This window comes from Pelodiscus sinensis, chromosome 2 (assembly GCF_052426305.1).
Source record: "Pelodiscus sinensis isolate ZL-2025 chromosome 2, ASM5242630v1, whole genome shotgun sequence".
NCBI classification, from domain to species: Eukaryota; Metazoa; Chordata; order Testudines; family Trionychidae; genus Pelodiscus; species Pelodiscus sinensis.
Window position 1 is genome coordinate 156,747,174 of NC_143053.1, and position 27,761 is coordinate 156,774,934.

The 27,761-nt window shown below is 38.3% G+C and overlaps 1 protein-coding gene and 1 pseudogene across 1 annotated transcript; both read right to left on the minus strand.

Moving 5' to 3' along the window:
• Window positions 1-15,662: 15,662 nt before the first annotated feature.
• LOC102457782 (putative protein FAM10A4) lies at window positions 15,663-16,594 on the minus strand (annotated as a pseudogene).
• Window positions 16,595-21,007: 4,413 nt separating this feature from the next.
• On the minus strand, window positions 21,008-22,184 carry LOC102457522 (putative protein FAM10A4). Its single transcript, XM_006119380.4, has one exon. The coding sequence runs from the start codon at window positions 21,995-21,997 to the stop codon at window positions 21,089-21,091; it is 909 nt and encodes a 302-aa protein (XP_006119442.1). The 5' UTR covers window positions 21,998-22,184; the 3' UTR covers window positions 21,008-21,088.
• Between the last annotated feature and the right edge of the window lie 5,577 nt (window positions 22,185-27,761).

Here is a 27,761-nt window from a genome sequence, read left to right on the forward strand (position 1 = left end):
GTGGAGAGAGAAAGAGACTGAGGAGAAGAATAAGGGAGAAGATGAGAACAGACATGAGGGAGATTAAGAAATACGTCAGTAGAGCAAGCGAAGAGGGAGATGATCCAAGAAACTTCTGTATCAGAGAAGGTGAAGAGAGTTGTCAGGGAGAAGGGAAGGCAAGCTGAATGAAGGGGGAAGATCACATATTTTGTAATATTTCTCTTAGGAGAAATTGGTAAGAGCTTGTGGTGGTGATTTGGGAAACCTGTACACGACTTATGAATTGTGGTTAATATTATGAAGTTATTTCTATTAATATGGTTTTATCATTGTTATTTGTGAGAGTGATACAGTCCAGGGCTATTCAACATGCAGCCTGTGGGCCACATGCGGCCCATGGTGCCTTTATTTGTGGCCTGCAGTGCAGTTTGGGTTTATGTGGAGCACAACACAAAGCCTGCAGGGGAGATCCTTTGAACATGGCTTCCACTGGGAACACACTCTACAATGGCGAGGCATCTCCCAGTCTCCCAGATGGGGTGAGCATTGAAAGACACAAGCGGATGGGGTGGCTGGAACAGATGGGTATAGGGTGTTGGTATTTCAAACCCCAGGGAGACAGTGCCGGGAGTGCGGGGGCATTGTGGGAAGTGCTGGCTGCTTAGCCTTGTGGGCAGAGTCTGAGAGGTGCTGACTGGCTCACTCTGGCCACGTTTGGGTCCGGCACCATGGTGTGAGGCTTAATCTTTGTATACATGCCCATCAGTGTGAAAGAAGCTATTTGCATATAAATATGCATGTATATGCAACCACATTTAAGTTGCAGCCCTCAGCATGTGCTATGAGTATCATTGTGGCCCTCGGGTCTTCCAAAGTTGAGTAGCCCGGATATAGTCTGAGAACTATCCACAATCTTTCTTCCACAGCAATAGCTAATTTAGCCCTCACCATTTTAGATGTAAATTTGGGAATATGTTTTGCAATGAGCATTACTTTGCCCTGTCTTTCCTTCATTGCTGACAATCCTTCAAGCATGCACTTCCCAGAGCAGGCACAACAGCTGATCTTTAAGGATGATTAGTACCTGAACAGGACCATAGTTGGAGAGAAAAAAGAATACCTGACTTTTTGTGAAAACCTTTTCTCTCCAACTTCTCTCAAAAAGAGACTGTGTGGGGAAAGACTCCAAGTGTCAGACTACAAGCCATGCACTGCAATAGAAGCTTCAGATTACCTTGTCTACAGCCCACATAATGCTCTGGAGTAGTGAAGAAATTGAGACAGTGAAATGAATGTAGGAGGAGGAGTTGTTGCATAGATCGGTGTATTACTCATGGTATTAAGGAAATAGCAATAATATGTCAGAATTCTGTGGGCAAGCCTACTCTTAAAGCTCTACTCCGTGCAGCAGCGCCACCGTAGCACTTCACTGAAGACTAGTTACATACGGTGTTGCCACTTTAGTCATAACTTCAAACACCCCTTCTAATTTCAGTTCCTGGGAAAAGTACCTGTGATGTTCAGGGATGTAGATTTACTCAGATGCCTGAGTGACATAATTATTATGCTCTGTTTAATGTGCTCCACCGCCAGATGCCCCTGTGAGAGTTAAACTTGTAGCCAGAACAACCACATGACTGGAGAGATGGCAGAAGTTCTGTTTAAACTACCAAATAAAGTTAGGCTGAGTCATCAGCACTGTTAATAGGGACAAGGCAGCTTAAATGATAAGGTTTCAGCTCTCGGAAGGGACTGTCAGATCCAAGAGTCAGAGCTGAGTGTGCTTAGACAGATACAATGCCTACTCTGTTCAAACAAAGAGGCTTAAAACGCATGGGAGCCAGCAGCTGTACCCCTCCACAATAACCTGGTGAGCAGCCAAGTGTAAGCAGAAGTAATGGCAAGGTGTGAGGAATGAGTCAAAAGTAGAAGAAGGCATTGTAGGCATAGGATTTAATCAAGTTCTATGAGTGAAATTGTTTCAATAGAAAGATATTTGTATTTAGATTTTGGACTGACTCCATCTCAAGTTTCCAGGTAAGTGTTGTTTTTCTAAAGAGTTGTTAATATAAAATATTTTTTGTCATGTACTAAGACAAAGAAGTAGAGACCAGAAAAAGAAAAACAAAGAGATTTGTTTTATTTAAGTTCATTGTACTGTGGTATTTGGATAACACCTACATCTCTGGAACCAATCTGTTTGATTTTTAAAGACAAATATGTATGTTTTTAGAAGGAGCTCACATTTGTAAGCTTTCCTACTCACTTTTGTCAGCAGGTCTCAAACTTTAATGCCTAACATTCCATATCAAAATCTCAAAAGTACTTGCCATGTCATGTTTTCAATTTTAAGCAGTGTGGTCCCGTGGACTCTTATTCTGATAATCATAGTATTTTAAGCAGGTAGAGCCCCTCAAATGCCCCCTCTTTGGATTCCATATGTGCATATTTTGATGAATTAAGCAGATTATTAGGGCTATTATAATAGAATCCTAGAATTGTAGGATTAAAAGGGATCTTGTGAGATCATCTCATGGTAGTTAAGGCAGAACTAAGGATTATCTACATTGTCCCTGACAGAGGTTTGTCTAAACTCCTCTTAAAAATTGCCAGTGATGGAGATACCCCTACCTTCCTAGGCAATGTATTCCACTGCTTCGCTACTCTGATGGTTTATTTTTCCCCTAATGTCCAGCCTACACCACCCGTCCTGCAGTTTTAAGCCTATTGCTTCTTACCCTATCCTCATAGATTAATGAGATTAATTTACCTCCCTGATTCTTGTGTGAACCCTTTTTGTACTTGAAAATTATGTTCACTCTCAAACTTTTCTTCTCCAGACTAAATAAATTATTTTTTTTTCAATCTTCCCTCACAGGGCAATTTTGTTGCTCTTCTCTGAAATTTCTTCCGTTTGGGGTTCAGAAATGGACACAATACTGCAGGCAAGGTCAAATCAGCATGCAGTACAATACTCCTGCTACTACATCCCAGAATGATTTCTGTTTCTTTGTTTTGATTTTGGCCAATGTTATACTATTGACTCATATTTAGCTTGTGTTGCACTAACCCCAGGTTTCTTTCTGAAGTTCTCCACCCTAGGTAGTCATTTCCCATTTTGTATGCGTGCAACTGAGTGTTGCTTCCTAAGGACTTCACATTTGTCCTTATTGAATTTCAGCCAATTCACTTCCAATCATTTCCTCAGGTTGTCCTAATAATTCTGAATTTTAATCCTGTCCACCCAGGCACTTGCAACCCATCCCAGCTTGATAGTCATTTCACTTTTACTTTAATCACTGATGAAAATATTTAACAGAACTGGTTTCAGAACTGATCTCTGGAGGTCCCCAAGAGATAAGTCCTTTGAGCTTGACTGTGACCCTTTGTGAATGGTTTTCCAACTAGTTATGCACCCATATTTTAGTAGCTCTATGTAGGTTGTATTTCCCTCCTTTGTTTGAAATGGTCATGCAAATTGTTGGGTGGCACAAAATTAATAGGGGTCTGGAATGGCCTTTTTGCATTGGTGGTTAAAGATTCAGCTACAGCAGGCATTATCTTTGGACATGTCCTTTTCCTTTGTTTTGTAGTTTGGGATGATAGGGTCCAGTTGAGACCAGTATTATGTTTTGATATACATATGTCCTTGATCTCTGACCCTCTGTTTTGTAGCCTAGGAAACCAGATAGATATGGAGCTGCTCTGCCTTGTTGTGTCTCTTGCTTATCCTTATTTGCTCTGCATAATATTTCCAGGGTCAAATTCCTTGTAATCTCTCTAATTTGTTAGTTTGTAGTATAAGGAATTGCTTATTTAATTAGAAATTATATAAATAGTAATAAGGGGTGGGTATAATTGTATTCATTATTTGCTTATTAACATTCATTTTTGGGAGTTAACATTACTAAATAAGGCTTTAGGAAAAGTAGTGATAGACATGTGAATTAACATACTAAAGTAGACAAAAGATTTTAACTACTGCCAAGTTGTTGTCACTAAGACATTGTGTTGAATATCCCAAGGTAAACGTGTATAGGCAATAAAGTAGTCTTTTCTACCCCATCTGCTCTGGGTCTCCAAATCACTACAAAACCCTTAGTAAAGTCTAGATATACCACATTTACAACTTCCCCCTATTCACAAGGCTTCTTACCTTGTTAAAAAAAGCTATCACTTTGGTTGTCTAGCTATGCCAAAGGAATAAAGAGACATTCAATATGGGTTTAATCAGGCTTCAACTTTATTATTAGATGTCTGGGACTACCCGTTAGGTAACATGTACAGAACAGGTAACCCACCCTTGTTTCCTCCCATAATCAACCAGAGGAGCCATGTCTTAACTAGTCCCCACGCCCCATTCCACTGAGATCCCTCCAGCAGACCCATTTCCAGGACCTTAAAGTCCCCGGATGGAAAACATTCAACCAACTCTTCCTGTCCTCCTTTCCATGACCTTAACAACAACCCCCATCATAGGAGTGGTCAGGGAGACTATAATGATGGGGGGTTAGTTCCTTGCCATGCCAATTATAGAACTCTCCAATTACCCCCAGCTCACTCAATTATCGAGCACTTCTCCTTTAAGTCCTTTCCCCGAGACATTACTCTGTTACTGTATGTTTTCTTTTATGGAGTATCTCTACTGACCATCTGCTATACACTTAAATGATGAGTGGCAACATATGGCCTACTGCCCATCATATTCTGCATGAACAGAGCCCACCTGAAACTGTCATGAGAAAGATAAGAAAACCTCAACTGCACCTGGGCCAATATCAGTATGTCTACACTACACAGAAGTTTGAAGCTGTCACTGCTGATCTTCCAGAGTTCAAATTAGCAGATCTAGTTAAGACAGCTAATTCAAAGTGACAAGGGCACTCTGCTTAATGCTGGTAACCCAGGTTCCATGAGGAGTAGGGGAAGTTTAAGGAAGAATGTTCTACCTTCAACTGCCTGCAGTGTGGACAGAGCCAAAAGTTGAACTAATTGCGTAGCTGAAGTTGAAGTATCTTAACGTAACTGAAGTTGTGTATTTTAATTTGACCTTATCCCAAAGTGTAGACATAACCTGCAGTGGAAAGTAAAAATTCTTTCCCAGCCCCACTCAACGGGGTGGCTAGAATAATGCCCAGAGCAGATACAACTGATAACCTGGTATATTTACTGCCAGAACAGAGAAGGTGGGTGGGTGCTGCCAATCATGCTCTCTGAATAAGAGAGAAGTGCCCCAGCACAGTCTGACCTTTAAAAATCAGGAACACCATTCCTGATGACACCACTACACACCAGGTTACAGAACTCTGTGACTTTGTCCTCATCCACAACTACTTCTGAGTCAGAGACAATTTGTATCTTCAAGACAGCAGCACAGATGGGCACCCAAATGACCCCATTATATACCAACATCTTTATGGTTGACCTTGAGCAATGTTTCCTCAGCTCTTGTCCTCTCGCACCCTTACTCTCCTTATGCTATATTGATGACATCATCTTCATATAGAAAGAGACTCTTGAAGAATTTCACAGGGATTTCAACAACTTCCACTCCACCATCAACTTCAGCTTAGATCAGTCCACATAAGAGATCCACTTCCTTGACACTACAGTAGAATTACATGACAGACACATTTTCACCATCTTATACCGGAAACCTATCGACTGCTACACTTACCTTCATACCTCTAGCTTCCATCCAAGGCACATTTCTCAAGCTACTGTTTATAGCCAAACCCGAAGATACAACCAGATTTTCTCCAATCCCACAGAAGAAGCAAATACCTAAGCTACGTCTACATTGCCCAGTCTTGCATAAGAACATATACAAATGAGGTGCAGAGATGAATATCACTGTGCCTCATTTGCATACTTAATGAGCCATCATTTTGCACAAGGGGCTTTTGCACAAGAAGGAGCAGTCTACACTCTTGTACAAGAGCCATTCTGCCTGAAAATAAGCATAGTGTAGAATGCTCCTTCTTGCGTAAAAGCCCCTTGCACAAAAATGGCAGCTTGTTAAGCATGCAAATGAGATGCAGCAATATTCATCACTGCACCTCATTTGCATATGTTCTTGCACAAGACTGGGCAATGTAGACATAGCCCTACAGGATCTATTTAGAGCATTCTTAAAACTAAAATACCCGCCCGGAGAAGTGAAAAAAACAGATTGACAGAACCAGGAAAGTACCCAGACATGAACTACTTCAAGACAGAACAAGAGAAAGCAGAATTCCACTTGTAATCACCAATAGCCCACAACTTAAACCCTTCCAACCCATTATCAACAGTCTACAACCTATCCTGAAAAATGAACCTTCACTCTCACAGGCCTTGGGGGAAAAAAGGCCAGTTCTTGCCTACAGACAACCCCCTAACCTCAAACAAAACCTTTCCAGTAATCACACAACACATCATAATCATCCAGGAATCCACCCCTGCTAACAACTCCAGTGTCAACTCTGTCCACACATCTACACAAGCGATTTTATCACTGGACCCAACTACATCAGCCACTACATCAGGGGCTCATTTAACTGCACATCCACTAATGTTATCTGTGCCTGCAATGCCCTTCTGCCATGTATATTGGGCAAACTGAACAGTCTCTATGGAAAATAATTAATGGATACAAATCGGATATCTGAAAATGTAACATACAAAAACCTGTTGGAGAACACTTTAATCTGCCTAGGCACTCATTAATGAATCTCCAAGTCACCATGTTTCAGGCCAATTTCACAACCCAGGTACAGAGGGAAGGGTTGGAACTAACTTCATTTAGAAGTGTGATTCCTATCACAAAGATATGAATAAAGACATTGGTTGGCTAGTACATTACCTTCCACATCCTAATGACTTAACCAACTAAACAATGGGTACTTAGAAAAGGTGCAAATTATTCTTTTACCTGAACATTCTATTTCACTATTTTCCCCTTCTCCTGTCCTCCTTCTTCGCCCCTCCCGCTTCCCTTATTTATTCTTGGATTGGGACTTTTAATGCTCCATTCAGCTGAAGAAGTGGGTTATGCCTACAAAAGCTCACGATACCATCTACATGTTTTGTTAGTCTTTAAGGTGCTACTAGACTATTAATCATTTTTTAAGTTTTTTCCGTTTAAAGACTAACTCAGCTACCCCTCTGAGGCTTTAAAAAACCCTCATTCCTGGATGATGAGTCAGCTACCATGCTATTCCCCTTTCCAGCAGTTTTATGTCTTTTCTCCCTCCCCACCCCCCCAAAAAAATCCCATCAAGAATTCCTACTTGAATAAGAAATCCTCCGGAAAAGGCTTTATTTTCCGGAGAATAACGTCTAGAATGGCGCTTTTCTCCGGCTTTTCCCCAAGCTGGAAAAAAGCGGCAGCCATGTTAATGCATATGCTGCGGGGGATATTTAAATCCCCCGTGGATTTGTCTATTCCAAAGTCTACATTAGCATCCCTTTTCCGGAAAGGGGTGCCAATGTAGACACAACCATGTTCTCAGTTAAAAAATGTGCCTGAAGTGGGATGGCCTATCACTTTGGATTGTACAGTGATACAATCCATGACATTTTGTAGTTAGGTCCACATACATTGCAAAGTTTCTCTCAGGCAAAAGACAGATGATTTTGCTCAGCTCCAGTTTTAACAACTTACACAAAGCCATCACTTTATATGGCATCAATCTTTCAATGCACTTTTATTGCCAAGGGATTGATAAAGTAAAAGATTTATTTTTCCTACATGTAACAGGAGGTCACTATATCTTGAGAGGTTTAATACATGAAAGCTCACTTTATTCCAGCACAGAATCCTGTCTGCCATCAAAACACCTCTATAGGAAAGAACTGCATCTTTTCCTGAATGCAACTTTGAAATCACACTGGTTGCAAATCAGTAGAGCTACATCAGTTTATATGAGCTCAATATCTGCCCCTTCAGTAAAGGAAGCCTCCTCAGGAACCAGGAATGACTATTAACATTCCTTGATCTATTACTCTGGAAGATGAGATCCATTCTATTCACAAAGGAGGAAGAGGAAACCAAATGCAGTAAAGTAGTTCACCGGTACCCAATTTAAAGCTAATTCCTAATTACATCAGTTGAAAACCTGTCTGTTGTTGGTTTTTCCTTATATCAATGTTTGTTTGGTTCAAAGCGCAAATAAAATAGTAACTTCTTAAATAGATATACCTGTCATATTTCTCTTGGGGTACGTTTACACTGCACAGCTATTTTGGAATACCAGAGGAATCCCAAAATAGCAACCCTGTGTTTACACAAGCTGCCCTTTTTTTTAAAATAACAGGTGTGCTATTTTACCATCCCAGTAAACCTCATTGCACAAGGGATAAGGGATGGCTCAAAATAGCGCATTATTTCAAAATTTCGCATTGTGTATATGCACCAAGTTTCAAAATAAGCTAATTTGACATAGATTCGAGATAAGATACACAGATTGCGTATCTTATTTTGAGTGTTAGGGTACTGTGTAAACTCACACTTGGTCATTTTTTTTCAATTGACAGCATCCCCTGTGTTACATGTCTCTCTAGCTGCAGTTCAACTAATAAATGTTACAGTATATTCTGGGTCAGAACTCATACAGGGATTTTGTCCTTGCATGTAAGAAAAATCCAAAAAGTAGGCCTTTTTATTTCAGGACATTCATTAGTGCCCCATCATGTACTTTTGTATCAGAAAAATTACCACCAATGTATTGGTCTTTCCATTGGATCCAGCCCAAAGAGTTATGCTGTATTGCTCTTGTTCCAGGATGCTAAAATATTCCTGATTATCACCAGAATAAAGAATAAGCTTATGCAACAAGGAACAAAGCAGACCGTTCATATTGTACTCTGATAATTTATTGTATATGATCAAAAGAGCATATGTACCCTTATTTGAAAATATTCCCTGATATACAATTTGTAAAGTTGTGTAAAAAAATACCATGCACTTGAAATAGAAGAGCCTTAGAACAACAAAGATGACATTACTTATGTAACATAAAATGATCAAGGAGCTGGAAAAACTGACTTAAGAGGAAAGATTAAAGGAGTGATATATTTATATACCTTGCATAAGTGCTGACTAATGGAGAACATAAGTTTACAGATATCTAAAGGACGTAAATGCCACTGCGAGAGGGAAATTAAATAGTGTTGCTTTCTGAGGTACAATAAGGAATAATGGGATGAAGCCAAGAAAGGGAAAATTTTGGCTTACCGTCATAGAAAATTTCCTGACAGTGAGTTGCATTAGGCTGCAGAGCCGTCTTTCAAGGGAAATGATGGAAGCATCATCAGATGTGACATTAATAGTTAGATTGGTGTAAACAAGAGAAAAGGTATGGTAGGAAACAGTCCTGTATTTGTAGAGAGATAGGCAAAATGGACTAATAGATCTATTCTCTGTCTGTGTAAAATAAAATAAAAACTGGCATAAAAAATCCATTCTTTCTTTAAAAATGTTTTAATTGTAATATTTCAGATGAGGGTTTGGGAAACTAGTTTGTGTTAAATAAATTGCCCCCCTCCCTCACAGTAGAACTGAGCTGAAACTTTTTGTATATTAGAAGAATTAGTCTATTTTTATATAGCACCATGAAGAAATCTAGGTTACAGCTACACAAGAGTTAGGCATATGATTTGCCTCTTCAAGTATACATACTCACACCATCATAATATTAGCTTGCATATCAATAGCAGTGTAACTGGAGTAGAATGGTAACAACTGCAGAAGTATAGCTGAGCCATGATGAGTATTTACACACTGGTTTTAGGTGGATTTCTACTGTTGCTGTCCATACACTGCTCCATTTCTAATCATACTAGCTCAAGAAGAGCTGGTGTGAGTATGTATACACAAGCAGGGGAGTCATACTTCTAGCTCATAATTTAAATGTAGCCATAGACAGCTACATAGTTTTAGTGTGCAGGTATTTGTAAATATTACTGACTACTATTATATAATTTTTGAATTTAGAAAATGTGGGTAAGATTTCTGGTTTTAAAATGGTTGTGTGCTACAGAACTGCCTGATTTTGTATGTATCATTATACCATGGCATTTCTCAAGGTATTTCTAACCCAGGCCTATTTAGCTAAAAAAGCTGGTTGACAAATTTCTGCTAGAATGTTCCCATCAGAATGTTCTGACTGAGCTGGATCATGTTGATTTCAATTACATTGCATTTAAAAAAATCAAAACCAAGTATTTTGATATGGTCAAAAATATATTAAAATGAAATATAAAACTTTGACTATTACTATAAACATGAAATAAGCAAAGAAAACCTGGAAAATAAAATAAAAATTAAATGTCTTGAATTTCTTTTGGGGGTGGGGAGCGGGAATATAACATTCCAACATTCCATTACCTTAGGGCCTTTGAGTTATGAACACCTTGGGAATGGAGATTGTACATCTGAAATGAAAGACTGGGGCTAAGGTGCCACAGGACCACTTGTTTTTAAAGTTACAAACTAACACAGCTACACCTCTAAGTTTTTTCTGCATGTAACAGTTATCACTTTCTTTTCTATGTACTATCAACCGGCTCCAAAGAGTGAAGTCAATGAGTGCCGGGGTAGGCCTTATGCCATCAGGCCCACTGTTTGCAAAGAAAGGCATTATTTTGAGACAGAGTAGCTATGCCATTTTGCAGATTCTACAAGCATTATTCTTTATTTTCTTTATTATCCTTTATTTTCTTTTGGGTTTTGCATTTCCTTTACTCTAAAAAGGGACCATTGAGACCAAAGATATCTGTTTGGTTTTAGTGTATAGAAAAACATAAGGCCAAACCAGGGAATACTGCAAATTTTACGAGAGAGTATAAATTCATTTATTTGCATCAGTGGATTATGTAGTGAAGGTTTATCCAAGCCAAAGACAAAAGCATTCTGTATGAAGAATTAGTTTCTTTTTGCCTCCTAATCACTTCATTCATATGATATTTTTGAGTTTACATTCAATTACGCAAAACAGGAGAAAAGTGCCATACAAGCACGCGTTATAAAGGATTGGAAATAGTCAGCTAACAGAGAAAAAGAAAGAGAAAACTACAAAGGTTAAATAAATATTTGGGAGGCATTGCTGAGCAAGCGGTTTGAGACAAGAAAATATTTGCTAGGTTTATTGTCTGCCAGGACATTATCAGCAATTCAAAGAATGTACACTGTATTTAATCTGGGATATTTCAATGTAATTATTTTCAAATAGACCACCACTAATAAATAGGTTTTTTTTGTTGTTATATGTAGATGGTATATTGTAGTACTATATAATTATAGTATAACAGTAATTAGCTGAGTTAATCCTGAACAGTTCAAAGTTTAAGAAATGCTTGCAGACTGGCAATTTCATAGTAACATGGCAAGGAAATAACAACATGGAAGTACAGTACAGTTGCCAGTTTACTTTTTTTCTGGATGAGTTTACTGGTGCTGGCCACAGCAGTTATAATTCCTGAAGGACATTTTGGGATTGATTAACTGTCTGCTGCTTCTCACTCTAACTGCCTGGTGACAAAAGCAAGATGGAATTTGCTTTAGAAAATCTGTAAGGAGAGGGCCGTACACATATTCCTTTTCCAAACGCTATGATTTGGTATTCTTGGTGCTACTGTATAATAGGATTTGGATTAGATCTGAGCTTTACAAGTCTTTCCATGTAGATTCTGTGTACAACACCTGATTTGCAGTTAAAATAAAACAAAGCAAAACAACATTATAGTGACTCCATTTTTATGTCATTATTTATTGTCTCTTTTGACAAACTGTGTTATCACACAATCACTGAATTCCAAAAAGTATAACAGCAGGTTTAGAATGCAATATAATAGACTCTAAATTAGTACTTTGTATTTCTTATTAAATAAGAATAAAATACAGAAGTCTGAGGCTGATAAGAAATCATTTCTTATTGCAGTGGAGGCAGAAATGCTAATTTAAAAGAAAAAAGGACATTACCAGAAAATTGGTGGCTGTTCATTTAGTTCTTGTTGTTGTTGTTCAAAATAAGGTAAATACCAATTCTAAATGAGAGTAAACACATGGTATCCAGTCTTTCATGCTAAATAGAAAATAGCTGGCCCAAATGTGCAATTTGGTGCAAAAAAATGGAAATAGGCTTACTTTCAGAGTGCATGTCAACATTTTTTCGTACATTTAAAAATACTGTTTAGTCAGAAATGGTTAGGTGAAGAATTACTTCCTGTTTACATTTAGTCTTATTAAAAATGTGACATTGCATACTATTTAGCAAAAGTTTATGGAAACTGAGGAGATGTAACCAACTTGCCATTATTGTAACGTTATTTGCCGACTAGTGTCCATAGAATTGTAAATAATGTATACTTCAAAAGTAAATTCGATTTTTCTTCATCAAAATTTTCCCTCAGTTATCCATTAGGGCTGCACATGTACCCTCTATTACCTTGCTGGAACACTCCTTCTGATCCTCCTCAGTTTCCTTTTACTGCCTGTGATTTGTTGTTAGAGCATTTGGTCTTGCTATCACAAGTTTTCTTTCTCTTTGGCTCCATCTACACTGGCATGATTTTCCGGAAATGCATACAGATGTGGTCACCTCATCTCAAAAAGATATTTTGGCATCAGAAAAAGTTCAGAAAAGGGCAACAAAAATGATTAGGGTGTTGGAACCGGTCCCATATGAAGAACAATTAAAATGACTGGGACTTTTCAGCTTTGAAAAGAGGATACTAAGGGGGGATATGAGAGAGGTCTATACAGTCATGGCTGGTGTGGAAAAAGTAAATAAGGAAAATTTGTTTACTTGTTCCCATAACCTAAGAACTAGTGGTTACCAAGTAAAATTAATAGATATCAGGTTTAAAACAAACAAAAGGAAGTTTTTCTTCGCACAGCGCATGGTTGGTTTGTGGAACTCTTTGCCAGATGAGGTTGTGAAGACCAGGACATTAACAGGGTTCAAGAAAGAACTAGATAAATTCATAGATGTTATATCCATCAATGACTGTTAGCCAGGATGGGTAGGAATGGTGTCAGAGTCTGGGAATGGGTGACGGGAGAGGGATTGTTTGATGATTCCCTGTTCTGTTTACTCCCTCTGGGGCATCTGGCATTGGCCACTGTCGGAAGACAGGATACTGGGCTAGATTGACCTTTGGAGTGACCCGATATTGTTGTTCTTAGGTTTTTAATCTCTAAAGTCTGTCCATCAGTCTCCATTTCCTTTTCCCAAATATTCTGCAAAATTGCTTTATCTATTTATGCAAAAACATAGTGTGCTCTGGCTGCATCAATGGAAAAAGCAGTTCATTTTAAAATCTATTAGGGCTAGATGGAGCAGCCTTTTACTCCCACTGATTAGCATTTAGTTTCTTGAGAAGTCCCGCTGACTTCAACGAGCCTTCATATCATATGCAATTAAGTACTCAGCAATTCACTGATGTTAAGGCCAGAAGAAATCATTATGACCATCCAGCTTAAACCTCTTCATCAACAAGGCCCCTGTGAGGAAGTGGTAGAATCTGTCTGCTGGTGCCTTTAGTGCTGTTGCTGTGCTATCGTTCTCTTCTGACTTATCTTATTTTGTGCTGATGTGATGATACTCTAGGAATATCTTTATTGTAATGTAGAATATTTTCAACTTTGGAAACTGTTTATCTGTGTTAAAAAATAAAAGACAGAACAGCTAAATCTCTGTTATGCTTTTGAATGACAGAAGAACCTAGAACCAACACTGTAAAATATATGCGGTCCACATTTCCTTTTCAATCTCCTTGAATGCTGTCTTGAAGATGCACCGTTCTTTTACTTTTGGGCTGCGTCTAGACTGGCATGATTTTGCACAAAAGCAGCCACTTTTGCGCAAAATCTTGCCGCCTGTCTACACTTGCTGCGAGTATTTGTGCAAGAACACTGACTTTGTAATGTACAAAATCAGTGGTTCTTGTGCAAATACTCTGACGCTCCCGCTCAGGGATAATCCCTCTTGCACAAGTATTCTTGCGCAAGAGGGCCAGTTTAGACAGCAACATTAATTTCTTGCGCAAGAAAGCCCGATGTTTAAAATGGTCATCGGAGCTTTCTTGCGCAAGAGAGCGTCTACACTGGCACGGATGCTTTTGTGGAAAAGCAAATCTTTTGCGCAAAGGCACTTGCCAGTATAGAGGCTCTCTTGCACAAATACTTTTAACGGAAAATCTTTTACATTAAAATTATTTGTGCAAAATCATGCCAGTCTAGACACAGCCTTGAAGTTTGCTAGAAAGTTTTAATTAACCTTGCTGCTGAAATTTCATATCCAGGATTATTTGTCATCCTTTGTGGAACAAATTTATAGAAGTGGAGTTTCATTGTGTGATTGATAAGATCAGGATATCACTAATCTCTATGAAAGTTGGGCAATATTCAATATATGTCTTCATTATTTGATGTAGTTTCACTTATCTTCCCAGAGAAAGGCAGAGGTGATGAGTGAAGGGGAACTTCTGACAAATGTTAAAAACTTTGTAAGTGATATTGGATATACTGAAATTTCTACAAGAGGTTCAAGCTTCTGCTATATATTTTAAGCAAAAGAATGGCTTGTATTGATTTTTTGATGGAATAAACAATTTTGAAAGTATCACTGGTATTGATGGAGAAAGGTTAAATTCTGTGAAGAAAGATCGTTTCTGTTACTATTAGAAATTTTTGCTGAGATGGAATTTTACTCCTGGAAATTCATTTAGGAAATATATTTGAACAAAAATGTAACAGAGTTTCCAAAAATAAATTATTTGGTTACAAAGTGGTGGAGAAAGTGTGGTAAAATTCTAAGTGGCAATACTGGAGAACCAAGGGAAATTCGGATTTGCAGCATTTAAAATATAAAGGTGTTAAATGATATCTTTTCATGAAGGCTATATTTCCCCCTCCTCCCCATGTCTAGATTCTGAATTATATATTATAGCAGAGGACTTTATTTGTTCAGTTTTTAAAGGCAGTCAGTTTTGGCATACCTCTGTTTCCACTGAAGTCAATGTGAATTCTTAAATTGATTTCAATGGGAGCACACTTTGGCCCATATTGAGCACTTTAGAAAATTCCAAAGATGCTTTGTACCAGTATAGTTAGTTCCAAAATGGAAAAGGAATATGCTATAAGAATATAAAGTGCCTTTCATTTAGGCTTCAAAGGATATGATTTTTATCAGTAAGTTGATAAAATTGATTTTAATTTTCACACATCTATAAAACATATTTCAGTTGATAGTGATAACATGTACGTATATGCAAAGGAAGTAATATGCTTTAGAATTTAGAGTTTGATTTACAGATATTTACTTTATTTTACATGTGATAGACACTTATTATGTTAATGGTAATAAAGTTTACTTTTCCTTGAATCTATATGTCTGTCTTTACCTATTGTCTGACCTCCTCCCCACCAAAATTTAAACAGATAAAAATTTAAAAACAAGTTTAAAATGAACATGAAAATGATCCATTGAAATTGTAAGAAAATCAAATTCTGTCAACATACTAGCCATCACTGTTTTGGTTTCAAAATAAAATCATACCCCTCTGTGAAATAACACTTCTGGTACTAAAATTATATTAGGCCAAGCCTTAAAGATACATTATAAAGGAAAAATCATGCTTTGCCATAAGCCTTTAATTTATTTAAATGAGAGGCCATTTGAGGTTGACCTCACAGTTCAATCATACTGCCTGGTGAACTTCATGAATTTGTGGTTGCTGCAGTATTTGCAAATGCTATTTGGGTTCCAGGTCACATCCATCCATGCTATTATTATCCTTGGATCCAGAATAGTTGTAAAAAAGTTAAAGTACTTCCACCAGCTTGTAATCATCCATTGCCAGGTATTTTCCTCTTTCTGAGCTCTCTCTTGTTCTTTCAAGGCCAAATTTACCCTTTCCAGAGTCTCATGGATTGCCTTTAATCACACTTATGCTCAAACTTCTGCCGATGGTTAACAGTGTTCTCAGCCCTTAGTTGTACATTCATTAGCATGGCATTGGTATCTTCATCATAATCCAGTTGACATGCAAAGGTAAAGTCCTGGGCTGCTTCCTCCCACTGACCCAGGAGCATGTATGCTTGCCCTCTACACTTGTAAGGTTGTGCTGATTTGGAGTTAAGCTCGCAGGCTCTGTCACAGTCTCTAATGGCAGCATTTGGCTTCTGGAGTTTCAAAAAGACATATGAGAGGTGGAAGTGAGGATTCAACTTGATAGAGTCTGTGAATAAGTCAATAGCTTTCTGAAGATCACCTTCATCGAGTGCAGCAAAGGCCTCTTCCCTCCTTTCATTGGACTGGCCTATCATCTCAGGTGTTATTTCCAGATGTTCATCTCCTATTTCTTGGGGACCATCCAGGTCTGGTTTGATAACACCATCATCACCAAATTCGGAGTCACTCTTCCCACTTTCTGCTGCTTCTGGTTGTTTCCCTTGCTCCTTGAATCTCTTCTCCTGAGAGGCATGTTTCTTTGAATATAATAAAGTATCTCCCATGATCTCTACAGAGTCCCTCAGGAAACTCAATTGCTTAGCCCTCAAAAGCGTTGGATCCTGTTGGTAAAGTTCCAGCAAGACCTGAAGTTCAGTAAAGTTTTTTGGATCCATGGTGCCTTCACCAAAATAGAGCTGGGTAACACAGATTTTGCTGGGGCAGAGGAAAAAATATATAATATAAATCCTTTAGCGGTTGTTTTCTCTACTAACTCAATGCATGTGAACCATTGAGGAACTAACTAGATTTGCATGTTTCCTTCTGACTGTTGTTTTTATACTGCAGTTTGCAAACTCAGCTGTGGCTTTTTTTCAAGGTGTAAGTATCTATTACAGCACTGGTTATGTCACAACTTCTGATGTTTAGCTATTTATTCACCAAGCATGCATTCACTGAACTACATATATTATAGGATAGAGGAATGGGAAATAATTGATCATTCCCCTGTATTTTTATGTTATTGCTCTTACTGTAATTGTAGTCACCTTTTGTTATATATATATATATAACAAGATTAGTTTGATCCCTTTATTTTTTTTTCAAGAACATAAGATCTTGAACTGCTATATACAGGGTAATAAAACATTCATAGATAGTCATTTTGTGACTATAGAATTTTTTACCTCTGATCGCTTTATTATCACTACTGTAATAACAATAGTACCAGATTTAAGGCACTATCGTCAGTCTCTATCACCATTTCCACTAAAGTCTCCTATCATTTATTATTATTAGTTACCTCTGGATCAAAATGGACCAAGGGATGAAGATTTTTCCTTAATTTTAAGTAATATCTTTCTAGTAATTTTTTTTAACTAAGGCTGTGTCTAGACTACATGCCTCTGTCATCAGAGGCATGTAGATTAGACACATAAGCAAAGGCAAATGAAGCCACGATTTAAATGATCGCGGCTTCATTTAAATTTACATGGCTGCCGCGCTGAGCCGACAAGCAGCTGATCAGCTGTTTGTCCGCTCAGTGTGGTAGTCTGGACGCTCCCCTGCCAACATCAAAGCCCTTTGTCGGCAGCCCCGTTATTCCTCGTGGGATGAGGTTTACCGGGGCTGCCGACAAAGGGCTTTGATGTCGGCAGGGGAGCGTCCAGACTAGCGCTGTTTGTCGGCTCAGCGTGGCAGCCATGTAAATTTAAATGAAGCCGCAATCATTTAAATCGTGGCTTCATTTGTCTTTGCCAAAACAACAAATCTACATGTAGTTTAGACGTACCCTAATAGATCATTCTGACTTGAGATTCTTTATGCATTTTCCTTACCTCTAAATAGGTTTAAAAAAGAGACAGTTTACAGTGGATAATTCAAAGTAAACTGTAACAGAGGAAAGAATAATTTTGGATAATAAAGGAAATTGTCAGTGGGAAATTTTATCCTCTTTAGAAAAAACACAGTTTCTCACTACTGCTATTTAGATAATCAAGACTCCACTGTGAAATAGGCACCTATTTTGGATTCAGAACAGTAACCTCCTGATGTTTTCTAAAGAATGACTAGTGCTGCACACTTGCTTTTCAATAAATATTCCACTGATACAAATAATTGAAAAATTGAAATGTTACATAGTTAAATACTTTATTCCTTAACTGTTCTTTTGAATGATTACACTATAGTTACAATGGCATTAGTGTGTCATTCAAGTAAGTAATAATCAGCCTTAAAATCAGTGCTTTCTAGCTCATAATTATAAAGGAGAAGCGTGCCCTCCCACATGAATCATAAGGATCATCTCCTTTCCCTGTAACATCCTTGTGGCTACCACAGCAATTGCGTGTACGGAAAAGCAATTTTAGAATGGTGTTTAATTTCTTTTTCAAATGTGATACAAAAGTGACTGAAAACCAAGAAGAATCCAGAATCATGTGATCACACTTTCCTTTTTGAGCCAACAGGGAGTGATTTTTGCACTGCTAGTAGTCATGAAACACATTCACAGCTGTTTTTAAAGCCTGACTTGTATTCAGAAAAGCTTGGAAGAGTTCATGATTCTCAAAATGCTCTGAAGATCTATCCTTGAGTCAATGGGCTCTCCTAGAAGTTCTGTCTTTAAAAAAAATTGCTCCACTGATTTGGGTTTTTAAATAAGGACAGAGAAGCTTTTGATTTTGAAATTAAGGCTCTTCCAAAGAGTAGGTGAATGAGAGAGCACACCATTGTCTGTGTTGGACTATCAATCAGGAGTGCGTGATAATAAAAAATAAATGAGGCTAAGACTCATCTATTTTAATTACCTCTTTTATTTTCTTAACAAAACATCTTGACACACATGGCTCTCTTCCCTTCAACAGCTTAATGGAAACAACTACATGGGAAGGAGGGACATGGCTGAGTTTTTAGACCAAGCTTGCCTGGAGTGAAAGTGGAGGGGCGTTTGGCAAGGAGCTGACGAAGATACGCTCATGAGCTAGAGGCTTTGGGTATATTGAAGATAGCAAAGGTGAAGAAGGGAGCAGTGCAGATGGAGGCTGCACTCATTTTCAGAAAGGAAATGAAGTAAAGGAGTTTTCTGGGATGCACAGAAGCACCACAGATATGGTAGCTGACATTCTTTGGAAGATGAAAAATAGATTGTATGTGTGCCTGTAGAGACAGGGAGCCCAGAATGTACTGTTGAAGAAGATGGTGTACCTAAATACCACCTCAGCCTAAACCTCTTTTATTTTGAGTACCATCCACTACAGTTAAATATATTTAACTAAATTAGTCTATGCTCTCTGAAACCTGAAGCAGAGAAACTATATTACTAGAAGTTAGGATTGTATACGGACACTTCCATGCCCTCACCTGAGTGAGCTTTGCCCAATCATTTTTAACAAAGACCATTCTCAAATGAAGTTCAGTCATACCCTTTAGGATAAATTTTTAGTCAGACAGTGAATCTCTTCAAGATGAGCTTTTCTGCCTAGAGCCTCATGTTAGCACTAGTCCAGTATATCCGATAAAAAAAATTAGAAGAGGACCAGGCCTCCTCCCACTTGTTTAAAATGTTATATCTTGTTCATTTCAGAATTATTTCATTTTTAAGGTCTGTCCATGGCATGACTGCTTACGTGAGGTATCTGGAGACTCTCAAAGAAATCAACTTGCATTCTTGTTTCCTCAATTAATATTGAGTGAGTTCAGGTTTCCATTCAGCATTATGAAGAGTACTCCCCAAATTCAAGCAGATCTGCACTTTCACTATGCAGATTCCTTTAGTATCATGACTCCAAAAGGCAGCAGTCCATCAGAGCACATAATCATGAGTAAAGTGTTAAGCACCCTAACTGAAGCCAATGAGGAGACTCTCGGAGTTAAAGAAAAGTTATGTGCTTAAAATGCTGTGCTAGCAGAGTGCCAGAAGACACAAATATACAATTCAATGACAGCAGTTCTGTTACTGCATTTTATTATGAGCAAGTTCAAGGGCAGAGTTACATAGAAATGTTTGCTGGAATCTTGTGTTCACTGGCTTTTTATAATATAAACATAATTGTAAATAGGACTGTAATTAAATATTACTATTAAGTTAATCGTTACAAAATCAAGCCATACGAGAGCCTATTCTCCCCGGAAGTCAACTGGCAAGTCTCTAATGTTTGTGTCAACTTTTTTGCTTTTTTTGGTATTTCCTTTTAAATCCTCACGTGCACACTTCCTTTCCCCAGGAAGGTATGAATAAAAGGCAATTTGAACTCCTTTCCAGCCATCCTTGTTTGTTCATGTAAAGAATATCATAAAGTGTTAACATATTCAAACTTAGATGAAACATCTTAAATATTCAACTCATATCTTCATGAATTTCATTCTTGGCTCCCATTTACCTGCCAGTAGTTTCACTAGTTTTATTATAATATGGAGCATTAAAATTCATTGTCTTGTACATTCAGTTGCTATTTCACATGATTGCTCTCCCACACAGAAACCCATTTGAAGGTGAAGATACTGTGGTCTTGCAACAGTGTGGCTGCGTCTAGACTGGCAAGTTTTTCTGCAAAAGCAGTCACTTTTGTGGAAAAACTTGCCAGCTGTCTACACTGGCCGCTTGAATTTGCGCAAGAACACTGACAATCGAATGTAAGATTGTCAGTGTTCTTGCGCAAATACTATACTGCTCCCGTTCAGGAAAAAGCCCTCTTGCGCAAATGTATTTGTGCAAGAGGGCCAGTGTAGACAGCTAAAAATTGTTTTGCGCAAAAAAGCCCCGATGGCAAAAATGGGGATCGGGGCTTTCTTGCGCAAAACCGCATCTAGATTGGCACGGACGCTTTTCTGCAAAAATTGCTTTTGTGCAAAAGCGTCTGTGCCAATCTAGACGCTCTTTTCCGCAAATGCTTTTAACAGAAAAACTTTTCTGTTAAAAACAGTTGTGGAAAATCATGCCAGTCTAGATGCAGCCTGCATGTTTAAGAGAATGAGGGTTACTTTGCTATTTTCCCATAGCAGGATTTTCTTGTGGCTCACAGAAAATATGTGAGATGCCTCATTACAAATAAAGCTGAAGCAAATACCAGTCAAGAAAGGAAATGCACATATCACATCAGAGATGGTGGTTTTAATTGGAATAAGAAATCATTTCTGGTTGACAATGATCAGTCCTCTTTTTCAGGTAAACTTTACTTTTGTATGTCACAGTATTTGTAAATGTTTTCTGGGTTCCAGACTACATCCAAAAAAGTGATCAGAACTCCTGGATCTAGTGAGGTTATTAAAAATTTCAGCTGTCTGTGAGTTTTTCTAACCATGTCCTGCCAGTAATTTCCCCCCCTCTGGATTCTTTCTTCCTCCTCCAAGGCCAGTTTCACCCTTTCCAGCCTTTCCTGTATCTCCCTTAATGCACATTTTTGCTCATACTCTGCCTGATGTGCAGCAATCTTCTCAGCCATTAGCACCTTTTTTAGCCTGGTATAAGTGTTTTCATCATAATCCAGTTGACATGCCAAGGTCAAGTCCTGAGCTGCCTTTTCCCAGCATCCCAGGAGCATGTGTGCTTGCCCTCTCCACTTGTAAGACTGTGCTGAATTGGGGTTAAGCTCACAGGCTCTGTCACAGTCTCTAATGGCAGCATTTGGCTTCTGTAGTTTCAAAAAGACACTGGCTCGATTAACATATGAGAGGTGGAAGTGAGGATTCAGCTTGATAGCATCTGTGAACAAATCCATAGCTTTCTGAAGGTCACCTTTCTCTAGAGAGGAAAAGGCCTCTTTCCTTTTTCTGTTGGCAGAGTCTATCAATTCATTTGTTACTACCAAATGTTCATCTCCTATTTCTTGGGAACCATCCAGATCTGGTTCAACATCACCATCAATTTCCAAATCACTCTCCTTGATCTCTGCTGCCTCTGGTGACCCTTCCTCCTTGGTTTTCTTTTCTGCAAAGACATTGCATTGAAGAAATGATATGATATCTCCTATGATCTTCACATGATTGTGCAGTAAACTTAGCTGCTTGGCCCTCTGGGGGGTTAGAGCCTGCCTGTCTAGATGCACTAGGGCCTGCAGTTTATACACTCTTCTAAAATCCATGACATCCAGACCTGCACTCTATAGAAGATCTGGCAGGCTGCTGTTCTGCTTGTAAGCAAAGAGAGACAAATTAAATTACCAGCTCCTCAGACAAATAAATCACTATGGTGTTGCAATAGAACAGAATAAACTAGAGCTTTCCCACACTATTACAGATGCTGATGGTGATTAAAAAGTGGTGATTCCAACTCTGTGGATTAATGATGTCATAATGCATGCAAGTTCTGAAGATGTAATCCATTCTAGTACAATATCCTAAAAGCCTAACTGTATTTATCATCTTAATATTTTTGATATTTTTTCAAATGTTTTATATATAACTATATAAATTCCTGGGACTGAATACAATAAAACACTACACAGATGCCACATGTAGCTCCTATAGTATGTTTCATGTTTTAACACTGGTACTATATTATCTGTACAGTTAAACTAGATTTCTTATTTAAATAACATTATTATTGTCTAGTTCCCAAGATGCGGGGTTTTTTTCTGGATTAAAAAATTCTTACGTAATAGACCTTCAAACTGCCTTGCTCTAGTGGGAAGATAAGATTGTCCTAACTGTATGGTTGAGAGTAAAAAAGAGGAATTCCTGGTTCTCTCTTGCACTTGGTGTTGGTGAAGAGGGTAAGAGAAGTGCCCAACTCCCATTGACTTTCAAATAGAAGGCAGATTTAGTCTAATCCTGCAGTCCTCACTCAGTTAAAATTCCTATTGTTTCAAGTGCATTTTGTGTAAGGCGTGAACATAATTAGGTATTATAGTTTAACCCAAAACAATATGTTATAGGCTACTGAGCTCTTCTCTGCAGTGACAGAGTCAATATTGAGCAACTCTGAATCATGATCTATAATCTTCACTTGGTCTATCTGGTTAATAAGAAGAGGGAATTTTTATACAAACATCCACAAAAAACAAACAAACAAAAAACACCCTGCACTGGGCCTGCATGTTTGTGCCAGATTAACTTATTTCTCTTTCAATCACAGCCTGGCACAGCTTTTTTATTTTGAGCCTGCCTTGCTCCAAATTCCTGCTGTGACCTTTCCCTTTCTCTGCCAGGCTGGTGGCATCCTGTCATAGATGACAGTATTCCTCATAAGATAACCAAAAATGTGCCACCATAAGCCCACATCTTGAATATTGCATACAGATATGATCGCCTCATCTCAAAAAAGATATATTGGCATTGGAAAAGATTCAGAAAAGGGCAACAGAAATTATTAGGGTTTAGAATGGGTCCCATATGAAGAGAGATTAAAAACACTGGAACTTTTCAGTTTAGGAAAGAAGAGACTAAGGGGGGGATATGATAACGGTCTATAAAATCATGACTGGTTAGAAAAAGTGAATAAGAAAAAGTTATTTACTTATTCCCACATTATAAGAACGAGGGGTCATCAGATTATATTAATAGGCAGTGGGTTTAAAACAAAAAAAGGAAGCTTGTCTTCACTCAGTGTACCATCAACCTGTGGAACTCCTTGCCAGAGGATAATATGAAGATTAGGACTGTAACAGGGTTCAAAAAAGAGCTAGATGGATTAAATGAGGTTAGGTCCATAAATAGCTATTAGCCAGGATTGGTAGGAATGGTGTCCTTAGCCTCTATTTGTCTGGAAATGGATGGCAGGAGTGGGATCACATGATGATTACCTCTTTTGTTCCCTTTCTCTGGAGCATCTGGTATTGGCCACTGTCAGCAGACAAGATATTGGGCTAGATGGAGCTTTGGTCTAACACAGTATGGCTTTTCTTATGTTCTACTCCTGGTCCGGAGTTACTGAAAGTTAGATTCATCCCACCTTGATGAGGTCCAGGATCCCCCTAGAAGCAGAGGCTGGAGCTCTTCTTCGTCATTGGACTGTGGAGGTTATGGAAGCAGGAGTGTTGGCAGCCATTGGAGTATGGGGACACTGATGATGCTCATGGTGTGGTGTGCTGTTTGCTCTCACAGATGTCACGAAGCCAGCCATATGGGACAGGCCCGTCTCCAGTTCCATGGGAGGAGGAGAGAAGTGGAGATCCCAGGTATGAACAGAGAGGTCAGAGCTGACAGCCGCAGGAAGCCTCTGGAGGCCAATTAGTTTGAATTTGCAGCACTGGAGCATCCACACTGTTATTTTGGACTTACAAGTTCAGAAGTAGCATTATTCCTCATGACAAGCAGGAGAACAGAATTTGAATTTCATGGCCCCTTATTCTAGAATAACAGCCTTGATAGTGCGGATGCACTACTTACAAATTCAAACTTGAGGCGACAGTTATTTCAGATTATAGTCCTACTGCAGACCTATGGTCCTACTGTAGACCAGGCTTTATAGCTAGCCTAAATGCAAGGTCAATGGTTAGCCTATAACATCTATATAGGTGACTAAGGGATTTATAGAAGCACTAAGTAATTAAGCTCCTAATCTAATACACTTGGAATTAGATTTAGTCTTCTACGTACCTAAGTCACTCCTCAAAATAAAACTTTAGCTCTCAAATCACTAAATCAACATCAATCCATTACAAAACTATGCCCCTTTATGGGGTCTCAAGTTGGGCACTCAAAACCTGAGGTATCCAAAATCACTAGTAATTACTGAAAACTTAGGACTTTGTTTCGGGTCTCCCAGTGACAGGAAAAATGATTAATGAAGACAAAGATATGTGAAAAGTCTATATTGCACATATAATTTATATTTTACAGATAATCCCATATGAATACAATTTCAGAAACACCTTTGAAATTATGGACTTGATAATGCCTTCTTTGTTCACCCCAAACTGTAACTCTAATCAGCAGGGGTTTTAGATACAGAACAAATGCATATTTATCAACTAGATGATAGAGTAAGAAATTAGTATTACCAAGTGGTATCTTCATTAGAGGAAGACTGTAAAAACAGTGGTAATCATGAATGACAGATCTATTGTAAGTGAAAAATGCAAATACTAAAAAGTCTCCAGAGTTTTAAATGATCAATGAAGTGATAGTATAATGAAAAGCAATGGAGAGAAAAAACAGGATATATATCATCAAATACATTTACCCTATAGAAAATCATCATAGCTGTATAATTGCTATCAAGGCAAGATTATTTAAGCTGAAATATTGCTTTATTAAAGGAACAACTAATTGGCATCAGTACACAATGGAACATTTACAAATGGAAGTTTACAATAGCTCATTAGATTGAATGGAATTTAGTAATTTCTTAAACCTTCTAACACATGCTGTCAGGGCAAAACCATTTTAGGGAAAAAATTAACCCTATATTTGCTGATTGTTACATGTGATCTCAAAGCAAACTTTTTTCTAAAATATTTTAATCCTTCTTTCCTTTAAGTTTTCACATTCAAGCACATCTCAATTTTTGGTGATTTTACTTGTATTTCTGGTTCAGTCAGAAACAAGAAACACTGATACGTTTGCTACCTTCTACCATGTGGTTCTTATAAGTTACTGTTTAACTTCTGCAATTTTCAATTGGACAATTTTCGTATTTACAAATATCAGTCTTTTCTACAGGTGTCAATTGTCGTTATTTTTCCTGGTCTGTGATGAGTTTGAAATCTGTTTATTGGATGGTGCAACGTTTAATCAAGTCAGAAACTTTCCTCTCTCATTCTCATAAGGAATTTTACTTTATGCTAATGGGTGTGATCATGTGATCATTTTTATACACAAATGCTAGAAGTCTAAATACTATCATAGGTTTGTGACAGGTAGACTTGCCCCCCATGCAGGATGCGATCTGATATGGGGGGGTCCAACTAAGCATACCTGTTTTACCAGCTTTGGCTTCCTTACCCTGTCCTTAATGGCCTTCACCCTCAAGCCTTCTTTAGCACACATACGGGTAAGGCCACACCCACCTTCAGACATAGACTAAAATTAGCTTTGTGAGAGCGTTCAGTTCAGGGGTTTATCTAGCACTGATGTGCACATCTCCTTTTGGGTGTAAATCCAAAATAATAATGTTTTGAGCCTTATAGAGTGATCTGCACAGCACAAGCTCATAAAAATTACCCTCTCCCTCAAGGTGGAGAGAGACTTGCTTATTATTTTGCCTCCCTCTTCCAGATAGGAGTAGGGGTCAATTCAGAAGAACTCTGTACATATGACGTATAGGGTGGTGAGGCCTGCATTCCCTCACCTTCCCCATTTCCTCCCTCTCCTCTTCCCTACTACAAATGAGCCAGAAGCAAGCCTCTAGGAACATACGCCATTGTAGAAAGAATGAATTGTAGATAAGGGCAGGCACATAACAATCCTGTTTACCCAAATGTACTGATCATGTAAACAAAGTCAAAGGACAAGCAGTACAGCTGAGCCACACTGTAAGAAGCAATGAGTAAACGCCAGAAATTTCCAAACTGCCACAAACAAGGTAGAGACACTGTATTTAATGCTGCGCCAGAGCACAGCAATTTGAACCTCACCTATGTGCTTTGGTACCAGTGCCTCAGAAGCTCCCACTTCATCTGCAGCCGAAATGGGGTTCCCGGCTTGCAGAAGGGATGTAAGAACACCACTTTTCTTATCATCTTGTTCTTTTAGTTAAGGGGCGCAGCTGATAGCTGTCAGAAAATAAACTGCTTCTGTTTGATAGATACCTGTGTAGCATGTCTTTGTACTTTGAGAACCCAGTGTCAGACCTGAGACTTACTCTTGCCGGCACAAACTTGGTTTTGGAATAAACAAAATAAGTCTATGAACTACATAAGGTAAACTTTAAGTAATTAGAAGGGATAGCAAACAGAACAAAGCAAAGTATGGAGCAAATAAAACAAAACACACAAACTAAGTTTAATACACTCAAGAAATAGGTTAAAATAATAATTTCACACCCTAAATATTGTTTTGGTCAGGCTACATAGTTTCTGCAGCTCACAGATACAGTTATTTCTCTTTAGATTCCCCTCTCTCAGCTTTGATTCAGCTCCATGCTCTGGTTGCCCCTAGTCTCTGATTGAGCTCAATGGGAGTTGTGTCCACTATTAACACCAACATAAGGCTCTGAAGTAAGTTGCTCTAGTGAGGCACTTAAAGCAAAAATAAATTACAACATAAATGTTTGTTCTGAGCCCACAAATTCATATATCATTCCTTCTCCAACTGGTCATATGTAAACAGGTAAGGAAAAGAAAAGAATGGGGAAAAGATTTGCAACTCAATCCATACTCTTCTGCTTTTCAAACTTCTTTGATGCTTACAAAGCTCTGGAATGAATTCTTGAGGGATTCACTTCATATTTTGACCTCTTTTGACTCTCCTTTCTATGCTCAGGAAAAGAAAAAGCACTCATTAGAAAATGTTCTCCAGGGTCTACATTCATATGTTGCTTTTTCCTCCTCCCCTCTCAAGACCCATTCTTCCAAATGCATTCCTGTGAGTAATCTTATGATCCCATTGGAACCAAACATTGCTAAGGATATATGCATGAGTGTCTGCAGCATAAGTCCTCTTTGATGCTTAAATAGTTACTTTGAAAGTGCCCATTTAGTATTCTCATGCTTTATATTTCTTTAACAAAAAACAGGATTATGTAGCACTTTAAAGACTTTGTTTCAGCTACACCAGACTAACATGGCTACATTTCTATCACTATTATATTTCTTTGTATGGCTAATAATTGATTAATACAACAATAAAGAGGAAAAAAAAGAACCACTGGAAGTTAATTGGTTCTGACTGTTACATGCAGTCCCAATTCGATAGATGTTACCTCTTGGAGTTGTGGAGCTCTCAGCTAAGAGTTGAAGGTTTTTA